Below are 12,212 nucleotides of genomic sequence, written 5' to 3' on the forward strand. Positions count from 1 at the left end.
AGCTCAGTTTAACTGCTCAGACAAACAAGAGACTCATGAACAACCATCACAAGACATAAAAACAGTCGTGGATCATCAGGTAACCACACACAGTATTGAGAATCAATGGTTCACATACTTATGAATGGGGTTATTTTAATAAATTCAGCTATTGTTTTGTCTTGTGAACTAAATGCAAACATCTTTTATGTAAAATATCTTACTCAGGACAGTACTAAACAAAAAATAACATGCATTTTTTTATTATCCCTCTTATTTTATTAAAATAATTCTCATTTTCACAGATTCTGCAAGGGGTTCACATACTTTTTCATGCCACTGTATATTCATGTACTCCTACTTTATATATTAATTCTCATCATATTTTCAAGTATTTACACTTTACTGTACCCTTATGGTTATTCTTATTTTATATTTAAGATTATGTATGCTTGCTATATTCAATTGTTCTTCAAAGTGTTCCAGTGTGACAGGTCACGTTGACACGTTTGTGGTGAGATATTGGACGCCTACCAAGTACTGCAGAAGTGATGTTTTCGGAATTAGTTGCTCTTGTACTTTTTATATCAAAATATGTCTGTTATTATTTCTGCTGACATGTGATAATGTAAGATCTGCAAAATTTCCTTAAGGGGGTCAAAACAACCCCTATATATATTTTTGACACTTGACCAGTCTATGACATAATAGATAAATCCATTTGACCTTTTCTTCGTAGACCAAAACATAAGTTTGAGTGGGATGTAAATTTCCCTAAGCTTATGGTATAAAATGGACTGGGTCTTTGATAGTTTAGCTTTTTCCTTTGCTTTGCTTCCCTTTGCCTTTCTGCTTCTCCTCTTCTATCTCTCATTTCATTCTGCAGATGCCTTAATTATTGTTCTTTCTTTCTGTATATTCTGATCTTCATCTATTAGATACAATACTCTGGATTTTACAATACTCTAGATTTTGTTATTAACTATTAATTACTAAATGAATTTGTTTGTCTCTATAATTTTTTAATTAGTACATTTGTTATTCCTTATTCAAATTTAATCTCTTGACATAATCATTGCTGGACTGCCTGAATCTCATTTTCTCAAGTTTTTGCATCAGTTTCAAAATAGGTTATTATATTTTATTATATAATAAAATAAGTTAGAGAATTTGACATTGTTGCATTTTTCTAATGACTTATTTTTTTACTGTATACATTTATTTATATATATAGGGTGTCCCTCACAAAGGGAATATCATATTTAGGTCCTTGGCATCAAAAAGATTGAAAACCCCCGACCATAGCAACACTACAATTTTATAGCGATTATTTTAACATAACGATTGGTTTTGGTGGCAGTAATGACAAGTCATTACGTATTTTTCTTCCTTTTTAAATACATCTACAATAAACATTAGTGTTTTGTTTAAAGTATTTTAGATAATATAGCTAGCTGTGCTGGTGGTGCCACTGCGCAAAACAAACCTCCACAGATTGTGCCCCAAAAATGATCTTCACAATTATAATTTAGCAGACCTTTTTTTTTTTTTTTTTAAAGAAAAACATCTGTATAACATAGAGAGCCTTAGTGGGGTCCCATCATCACAAGGCCCAACCTGAGACAATGTGTCTGAGTTGACACACACAACGATGACAGCTCTGCAAAAATAAACCATCATGACAACCAGTTTCCACTTAAAGACCGTACAGCCGTGGCCAAAAGTTTTGAGGATGACACAAATATTAATTTTCACAAAGTCTGCTGCTTCAGTGTTTTTAGATCTTTTTGTCAGATGTTACTATGGTATAGCCTACTGAAGCATAATTCCAAGCATTTCATAAGTGTCAAAGGCTTTTATTGACAATTACATTAAGCTTATGCAAAGAGTCAGTATTTGCAGACTTTGTTGACCCTTCTTTTTCAAGACCTCTGCAATTCGCCCTGGCATGCTGTCAGTCAACTTCTGGGCCACGTCCTGACTGATGGCAGCCTATTCTTGCATAATCAATGCTTGGAGTTGGTCAGAATTTGTGGGGGGGTTTGTTTGTCCACCCACCTCTTGAGGATTGACCACAAGTTCTCAATGGGATTAAGGTCTGGGGAGTTTCCTGGCTATTGACCCAAAATTTCGATGTTTTGTTCCCAGAGCCACTTAGTTAACACTTTTGCCTTATGGCAAGGTGCTCCATCATGCTGGAAAAGGCATTGTTCATCACCAAACTGTTCTTGGATGGTTGGGAAAAGTTGGTCTCTGAGGATGTTTTTGTACCATTCTTTATTCATGGCTTGTGTTCTTAGGCAAAATTGTGAGTGAGTCCACTCCCTTGGCTAAGATCTCAGGATGCTTTACTGTTGGCATGACACAGGACTGATGGTAGCGCTCACCTTTTCTTCTCCGGACAAGCTTTTTTCTGGATGCCCCAAACAATCAGAAAGGGGATTCATCAGAGAAAATTACTTTACCCCAGTCCTCAGCAGTCCAATCCCTGTACCTTTTGCAGAATATCAGTCTGTTCTGGTGTTTTTCCTGAAGAGAAGTGGCTTCTTTGAGGCCCTTCTTGACACCAGGCCATCCTCCAAAAGTCTTTACCTCACTGTGCGTGCAGATGCACTCATACCTGCCTACTGCCATTCCTGAGCAAGCTCTGCACTGGTGGTGCCCCGATCCCGCGCTAGGAGACAGTCCTGTTGCTTGCTGGACTTTCTTGGGCACCCTGAAGCCTTCTTCACAACAGTTAAACCTCTCTCCTTGAAGTTCCTGATGATCCAATAAATGCTTGATTAAGGTGCAATTCATCTGATCACTCTTCATAACTGTTACATGTTCACCCTGTTTGGACTTCCGTGTCGCACCATTTCCTACCACTAGTCTGTCACCTTAGTTACTGATCAACTTCATTATCTCTACCAGCTGTGTTCAATTACCCACCAAGTTTGTCTGTGTATTTAAAGGGTTTGTTTACCCAAAAATAAAAATTCTGTCATTTATTACTCACCCTCATGCCATTTTACACCCGTAAGACCTTCATTCATCTTCGGAACACAAATTAAGATATTTTAGTTGAAATCTGATGGCTCCGTGAGGCCTCCATAGGGAGAAATGGACACTTCCTCTCTCAAGATCCATTAATCTACTAAAAACATATTTAAATCAGTTCATGTGAGTACAGTGGTTCAATATTAATATTATAAAGCGAAGAGAATATTTTTGGTGCGCCAAAAAAACAAACAAAATGACTTATTTAGTGATGGCTGATTTCAAAACACTGCTTTATGAAGCATCGGAGCATAAATGAATCATCGTATCGAATCATGAATCGGATCACGTGTCAAACTGTCAACGGCTGAAATCACATGACTTTGGCGCTCTGAACAGCGGATTCGATACTCTGATTCATTTATGATCCAATACTTCATGAAGCAGTGTTTTGAAATTGGCCATCACTAAATAAGTCATTTTGGGGGGGTTTTGGCGCTCCAAAAATATTCTCTTCGCTTTATAATATTAATATTGAACCACTGTACTCACATGAGCCGATTTAAATATGTTTTTAGTACCTTTATGGATCTTGAGAGAGGAAATGTCATTGCTCCCTATGGAGGCTTCATGGAGCCATCGGATTTCACCTAAAATATCTTAATTTGTGTTCCGAAGATTAACGAAGGTCTTACGGGTGTAAAACGGCATGAGGGTGAGTAATTAATGACAATATTTCATTTTTGGGTGAACTAACCCTTTAAAGGTGGTACAGGGGATGTTTTCGTCGACTGAATTTTTCAAATGAGCGCATGCGTAAGAACAACCCCCCTCCTTCACAGCTCATTTCAAGTGAACGCCTCCCAAAACTCGTGCACGAGTATCAGAATACGAGTGTTTACCACCGGCATTCGCTGTGTTATTAAGCCGGGCACACATTTTACCACTAGCTAAAACATTCTGACTATGCTCAACATACAGCGATAGTTTCCTGCTCCTGAAGCAGATTTATATACTTTCACATGGAATTTGAACACCGACTGTAATCGCAGACTAAACGCAACTGACTGGACGCGTTTGAGCGCGATCAGTCATAAGTATCAATTTACATTCATAATCGGCCTTACAATCATTAAGCCGCGCACACACTTAAGCCGCCTTTCCACTGCACACGACAAACGACAGCCGTTGGACCGGAAGTCATTCATTTCCAATGGAGAGTAGTACGGGGGCTGCGTGGAGTTCCGATCATATGCGAATGCGGAAATTTCGGATCCGATTTGAGCTTCGGATGCGTTGAAATATTTGAACTTCTGCGGCTAGACCGTATGCGACCGGCCGACCGGATATGATGTATTCTAGTCAAAACGATGAGCACGAAGTTAGATTTACCAATATTTTAACACTTTAACGTTATTATATAAACACTATTTATTTAAAATGGTGGTTATCAATAATTATGTAAAACAAAAAAGATATTTTATGATTATTAAATAAATTTTTACGTTGAAGCTCTATAAAATCTACTAGTTTGTTTTTATTTCAGATGTATTGAGGGTCATTTGCTTTGTATGGATATATTCATGCATGCATTAACGTTACATTCATTAAAATCGTTCAGTTTACCATGGTGGTTGCTGGGTTGGAATAAGCCGAGGGTAATGCTGCGTTCACACCGAACGCGTCTGGGGCGTCTGAGGCGTCTGATTTACATGTTAAGTCAATGTAAACGCGCGTCTAGGTGTCCTGCGGCGCGAATCAAGCGTCTAGCGCGGCGCGAATCGGCCGTTGACGCGCGAATGGCGCGGCGCGAATTGAGCGTTCACGCGGCTGACGCGCGAATTGAGCGTCTGACGCCCAAACGCCCGAGTTGAAAAATCTGAACTTTGGCGTAAATTCGCGGCGCGTTAACCAATCAGGGACTCTGCTTTGGTAGTAACGTGTTTATGATGTGATCAGCGGTGGAGACCAGAACAAAGATGTCGCTGCCACCCTGAGCTCTATGATGTGTCATTATATTTTTATCGAGACAGGAATAAAAAGGACCTTGCCTGGAAAAGAATAAGCGAAGAAATCGGACAATCTGGTTAGTTGTAAAACTTTTTGCATGATTTTAGCCGTTGATACTAGCCCACCTTCAAAATCCGGCCGGCATAACCGAGTTAAATTGCCGCTACAGGTTTCCATCTGACGAGATTATGTGTTTATTCAGAGGATCTGTGCAGAAAGAGATGAAAGCCCCTCCCATGACGCGAATTCGCGTCTGAACACACTTTGTTTAGACGCGCGAATTGAGCGAATTTTACGCGCGTCCGAAGCGTCTGACTTCAAAATGTTCAAGCGTCCAACTAGACGCGTCTGGCGCGAATTTGACGCCCCAGACGCGTTCGGTGTGAACGCAGCATAACGGTTGCTTCACTAACGTTACAATTTCAAAGTTCCTTGCGACTGCCACTAGGGGGCGAAATGCGACAATCGGATGCGAATGTCGTGTGCAGTGGAAAGGCGGCTTTGGTGGATTCATTATGTCGGACTCTGCAGTTGTTACTCCTGTCTCCCGACAAAAACATTGCATGCAGCGCCTGTAGAGTGTGGAAATTTACTAAAGCGCGCAGCCGCGCGTCTCTCACAAGGAACGTCATGGCAGTAATTGACAAGCCAGAGGGCCAATCCGCGCACGTCTCTCGCAATGGCAGTGATTGACAAGCCAGAGGGCCAATCGTTTACGCGATGATCGCGTAAACGATTGGCTGATGTTTTTAAGGCCCTACCTCGTGCACAGATGATGTATATTAATAATATTCCTTTCAGTGCACCTAATAAATAATCTTTTATCAGTTATTAAAGACAGTTTCAAGTAATATTGCAAAAATGTATAAAACAAAACATCCTCTTTACCACCTTTAAGTCTTGTGTTTTCAGTTCAGTATTGTCCGGTATCGTTCATTGTATGGTTGTGTTTTGCGTTTGCCATTTGTGGATTTCTTTGCCTGTGGATTTATTAAAGACTGTTATTCCTTCATCTTCCTCGTCGTAAGTTTGCTAACAACCATAGCTGTAACAATAACATTCTGGAGTATATGCAAACTGTCGTCATAAAAACTGAGGCAGCAGACTCCAAACAGTTGATAACTGGAATTGTTACTGCTATAAATCTGTGGTGACTTTGTATTAGTCATTACTGCAGTCAAAAATTAATTAATTAATTAATTGTGTATAAATAGATATGAAATTGAGAGATATGATAACATTAATATTTAAGGAAGTAGCTACTTTTTTGTTTTTCTTGTTAATTGAAACAGATCGGGATGGGTTTAAATAAGTCTGACTTCCTCCCACTCCGTTTCGAGCAATTGATTAATTATGTTGTTTCTGTAAGGTGAACTTACCTTGTATAATCACATGCTGCTATTGTTTTGTTATATGTCATTATTGCTCGAAATAAATAATTAACAGACATATTCTGAAAGCTTCTTACACTGTTTGAGCAACATTAATTTAATACAGTTTTACAATAGTAACAATTACTCTAGTAACTATGGTATCTACATGATTAACTGTTTACAGGAAATTTACATTAATGGACCATTTGCAAAATTATGGAAGAAAGCCCATTGAGCCTGGGAGAAATCTGGGGTATAGCCTACAACACAGGGACAGAAAGACAAGACAATGAAAGATGAACTGAATAAACAATACAAATACAGTACAATAGAATTGAATACTCTTAACACACTAAGAATGCTAAATGAAGTATGACATAATTACATTATAATTATACTACCAGTAAAATAATCATTATAAATGCATTTAATGCAGTGTTAGTAACTGGTGATTCAGTGCTGGAACTGACATGTTTGGGTAAACAATGCGTGTTAAATGACAAGAATGTAAAACATGTAAAATGATAAGGCAACATTAATCGTGTATTCCTAGTTATGCACACACACACAGTCAGTATCCTCACAATGGCCACATTAAAATTTCCTCGGATACAATAACTGATGTCAAATTAAATTTCATCTAGTTTATTCAAGTGTTTGTTGTTACATAAGTTCCTCATTTACACCTGTTTAACAATCATTATCTTTTCAAATCACATGATTTTCTTCTGACAATTCTGCAGTAAGTAAATGTTAAGGTTCATTCTACCACATTGATTCATATCCTTATGTACTATTTTATATTTAACTTGTCCTCTCAGTGATTCCCGCGGTCACCGAAAACCTGGAATTTAAAAATCATGATGTGTAGGCCTGGAAAAATAATGGTAAAATAATAAAAGTCATTCCTTTCTAGTTAATATACATTTGTATAGTTATGCACTGCCTAAAAATATTTCAGGAAGGATACTGCTCTCTGTGGAGTATTTATAAAAGTCAACATCAGTCTGGAAGTATGGTAACTCATGGTACAAAACACAAAGTGGTCTTCCTCAAAGGGGAAAAGCGAAGCACTGGAGACATTTGTGCACACATATTGACTGGAAAGGTCATAGAAATGTTAGTCAAACAGCATATCGGCCTTCTGTATTTTTATGTAACATGGAAGCATCTAACATACTTGATAAAATAATAAATATCCCAATATATCTAATGAAAATCAAGCTCTCTATGACAATAACAGGTTCTTTCTCGAGGTGTGCCTGCAGCGACCTGGCAACAATGATGCACTCGTCACTCGGCGGACAGCTGTTGGTCGTCTTCTAGCGTATGCGCTGCTGGTTCTTCATTGAATCTCTGGCACGTGCGCTCATGTCTCCTCATGTTCCCGCTCTGGCTGAAGGTCTTTGAGCACCAGTTGCAGCGGTAAGGCCGTTCTCCGGTGTGTGTACGCATATGCATCCGAAGGTAGTCAAACTTGGAGAAGTTTCTGCCGCACCAGTGACAGATGAAGGACCTATCGTGCAATTTCTTGTGGAGCTGCAGCTTTGCAAAGTCCTTCAACTGCCTTCCACATTTATTACACTTGTATAGCCCATCTTGATCCTGATCTTTTGCTGATGCTCTCCTGGTGAACCGTGTACGAAGGCGATCCTTTCGCTGCGGTCTTCTCAACGCGTCGCTGGCCGTTCTCAGCTGGTGAGCGGCTTCTGAGTCCTGACACGGACCGGCATGGGCAGGGGTAGTAGTAACTGAAGATGTTATTGTGATGATGGTGTCCTCGGGCTCGATCTTAATCCTCGGTGTCGAAACAGTGGGCGAGGTCACATCCCACGTCTCATCTGTACTCGAGCTGTCGAACTGAGGAAAGAGTCGTTGTTCATCTGCATTTTTTTGATGCGCTAGCTCCCTGTCCTCTGCCTCCGTCTTACAGACTGAAGTGACATCTAGTATGCGTGGCTTCAGTTCACTTGGTGAATCTTGACCCTGGTCATCGGCCTCCGTTTGCTGATCCTCTAGGTCTTCTGATTCGACTGGGGACCTGTACCCACGTGATGGTAATTCTGTAGGTGAGACCTCATCAGGTGAGATATAGTGGACTTGTCCTGTATGGTGAAAGCAAGAAAGGATGAAAACGACATTCCCTGATAGTACTTATTATTATTAGCTGCAGTATTGGTCATTTTAAAAGAAGCTAGAGTCATTATATTCATCACATGCGACATAAGTATATCAGGTCTAAGCAACATAAGGATGTACAGAGTGACCTTTTTGGGTGTGGATGGAACTAAATATTTGTAATGGCTGAACGTTTTATCCCATTGAAACCTGTTTGACGTTGAAACCTGTTTGACTCTCTGCTTGGTGTCAGAGTATTGCTGTTGAGGAAATACATTTCACTTAACAAGCATTCAAGTAACACATTGTTCCTTTAATCAAGATAACAAGCACTTCTGTGTCATCATATTTTCATTGTTTCAATGAGATCATAGTTCATGTACCAAATCATTTGAATTTATTTGTTTATGTTAGTTGTCAGTTTAACAATTTAAAAGCAAAGCTGTTCTCCATCATTGTCAAATTGTATGAATTGTTATACATTTACATTACATTTACATTTATTCATTTGGCAGACGCTTTTATCCAAAGCGACTTACAAGTGACTTACAAGTTATACATTAATTTCACCAAAATTATTGCTGTTATTTGAAATCGAATGGAAATCAGAAATTAGTTTAGTAGACTCAAATTGCATTTGGTTATTATAGTTAAAAATTCTCTTGTTTAGGTAAGACAGTGTGGAAGTCAAAAAAAAAAAGAAAGAGGTGTGGCTTGTCTATACAACATACAACCATTTAATCAGAATCAGAAAGAGCCTTTTTGCCTTATTGTTCTCGCACAAACAAAGAATTTTTCTTGGTAAATCAAAAGTTTGGGGTCATAAGATTTTTTCCATGTTTTTAAAGTGGTTAGTTCACCCAAAAATGAAAATTGTGTCCATTATTACTCACCCTCATGTTGTTCCACACCCATAAGACCTTCATTCATCTTCAGAACACAAATTAAGATATTTTTGATAAAATCCGATGGCTCAGTGAGGCCTGCATTGCCAGCAATTAACACTTTCAGATACCCAGAAAGTTACTAAAACATATTTAAAACAGTTCATGTGACTACAGTGGTTCAACCTTGATGTCATGAAGCGACGAGAATACTTTTTGTGTGCCAAAAAAAACAAAACTACTTTATTCAACAATATCTAGTGATGGGTGATTTCAAAACACTGCTTCATGAAGCTTCACAAATTTTTTGTTTCAAATCAGTGGTTCGGAGCGTGTATCAAACTGCCGAGGTCACGTGATTTCAGTAAACGAGGCTTCGTTATGTCATAAGTGTTTTGAAATTTCAATGGTTCACGTGACTTTGCCAGTTTGATACACGCTCTGAACCACTGATTCGAAACAAAAGATTCGTAAAGCTTCGAAGCTTCATGAAGCAGTGTTTTGAAATCACCCATCACTAGATATTGTTGAATAAAGTCATTATTTAGTTTTTTTGGTGCACAAAAAGTATTCTCGTCGCTTCATAACATTAAGGTTGAACCACTGTAGTCACATGAACTGTTTTAAATATGTCTTTAGTAGCTTTCTGGGCATTGAAAGTAGGGCTGCACGATTAATCGCATGCTATTCTCACGCGCATTTCGTCAGTAAAGCCGGTTCCCTGATTACCGCTAAATCGCCATCACCTGTTTTTAAACGGAGCGCCTTTTAATAGACGGAGCCGTAGTTCACGGACAAGCCACGCAATATCGCGTTCATTATCGCAGGCGATTCATCTGCGATATGAACGCGATATTGCGTGGCTTTCAGTGACCTACGGCTCTGTCTATTAAATGCCGCTTCATTTGAAAGCAGGTGATGGCGATTTAGCGGTAATCAGGGAACCGGCTTTACTGACGAAATGCGCGTGAGAATAGCATGCGATTAATCGTGCAGCCCTAATTGAAAGTGTTAATTATCTTGCTGTTTATGGAGGCCTCACTGAGCCATCGGATTTCATCAAAAATATCTTCATTTGTGTTCTGAAGATGAACGAAGGTCTTACGGGTGTGGAACGACATGAGGGTGAGTAATAAATGACATTATTTTCATTTTTGGGTGAACTAACCCTTTAACCCACTTATGCTCACCACAGCTGTCTTTATTTGATTAAAAATAGAGTAAAAAAATATAATAGTGTTAAGTATTATTACAGTTTACAATTACTGTTTTATATTTTAATATATTTTAAAATGTAATTTATTCCTATAAGGGCAAAGCTGAATATTCAGCATGATTACTCAGTGTCACATGATCCTTCAGTAATCATTCCAATATGCTGATTTGTTGCTCAAGAAACATTATGGTTTTTTTGTATAAACAATGATAGGTTTTTCAGGATTTTTGATGGATAAAGTTTAAAAGAACAGCATTTATTTGAAATATATATCTTTTGTATCATTTCAAATGTATTAATAGTCACTTTTGACAAATTTAATGTGTCCGTGCTGAATAAAAGTATTTCTTTTTTTTTTAAAGTAATTTCTTTTCTTTTTTTAAATTAATAACCCTGAATATTTGAAACTGTAGTGCATATGTTAGGTACCTGTACATACCTGATGTGTGTTTTTTCATTACTCTATTCATTATTCATTAATAAACATAGATGCAATTTCTTTTCCACTCTCTCACCTCACTGGTCTTGTCGTATCTAGCAATCAAAATACAATATCATCATAATTAAACATTTTAATAAAAGCCTAAATAGAATTATAATGGTTTGCAAATTTATATATTTTTACCCGTGTTGATAAATCCACGTCCACAAAAGGACATTATATAACTTAATTAATAAATAAATTAAAAATAATCTGTAAAAACGATGAATTATTGTGGTGGACTGGTCAAGTTTTCATAACATCTTTCCGAATGGCCCTGCAGCTCTAGCCACTGTCCTCTCTCTCTCTCTCTCTCCTTCATCTCAATATAAAAATGTTATTAACTTTCTAGAATAAATTGAATATCTATTCAACAGACAAATGATTGTATGATTGTAATTGCTGGACACGACAGAAAAAGACTAGTCCAGTGAGGTGAGACAGAAACTTGGTGGAAAATAAATTACGTCTACGCTTCTGTGTCAGTCAGTTTTACTATTAAACTGCAGTTGATGGGAAAATGCACCCAACATGTGAGTTTAAGCGTGAATTTACCGTTTAAATGTGCCTGATTCCTCCTCAGCACATCCCTCAGCTGTTGTTTCAGCTTCGCGTTTTCTGATCGTGTTTGGGCTGCTTCCTTTTGATAGTCCTTCACCGTCGCTTCCACCTCCACCCAAATCTCACGAATGACAATTGACATTCGCTTCATCAGGTTAGAATGTAACTTATCTAGTCTTGACATTTTACCGAAGTATAAAAAGAAAACAAATTCGATAAAACACGCGAATAAAAGCAACTCACTACACTTGCTTCTTCTCCTCTCGTTTCAACAGCTGTACGCAGACGCTAGATGTGTATTACTGCCACCTACTGTACTGTAGCGTGCACGAGCAGACATATTTACATTTCTGGATAATATTAAATCTTCAAAATATTTTGCAAATACTAGTTTAATCTGTTTGTATATTTGAAAGGGAATTATATGAGTGAAGATTATTATTGTAATTAGTCAATATATTGTTTTGAGATATTTAGTGTCAGTGACCCTTATGACTGGACACCGTGATTTTGCCAAGTAAGACATGTTCCTGGATCAACATCTTTGTTGATCCTGGAACAACATTCCAATCAACCAATCAGATCTGAGGGACAAGATTACTGTTTATGTC

At 38.1% G+C, this 12,212-nt stretch overlaps 1 protein-coding gene across 1 annotated transcript; it reads right to left on the reverse strand.

Moving 5' to 3' along the window:
* Positions 1-6,970: 6,970 nt before the first annotated feature.
* zgc:66443 (uncharacterized protein LOC406856 homolog) lies at positions 6,971-11,893 on the reverse strand. Its single transcript, XM_048208549.1, has 2 exons — positions 11,596-11,893; positions 6,971-8,446 (listed from the first exon to the last, which is right to left on the reverse strand). The coding sequence occupies exons 1-2, from the start codon at positions 11,783-11,785 to the stop codon at positions 7,635-7,637; spliced, it is 1,002 nt and encodes a 333-aa protein (XP_048064506.1). The 5' UTR covers positions 11,786-11,893; the 3' UTR covers positions 6,971-7,634.
* Positions 11,894-12,212: the final 319 nt, after the last annotated feature.

The sequence above is a fragment of the Megalobrama amblycephala genome, linkage group LG1 (assembly GCF_018812025.1).
Source record: "Megalobrama amblycephala isolate DHTTF-2021 linkage group LG1, ASM1881202v1, whole genome shotgun sequence".
Classification (NCBI taxonomy): Eukaryota; Metazoa; Chordata; class Actinopteri; order Cypriniformes; family Xenocyprididae; genus Megalobrama; species Megalobrama amblycephala.

Excerpts from the sequence above, each read along its gene's own strand:
- zgc:66443 (XM_048208549.1), bottom strand. The coding sequence starts at position 11,785 with ATGTCAAGACTAGATAAGTTACATTCTAACCTGATGAAGCGAATGTCA. Across the intron at positions 8,447-11,595 it reads GAATCAGGCACATTTAAACG|GACAAGTCCACTATATCTCA; the intron begins GTAAATTCACGC and ends TTCACCATACAG.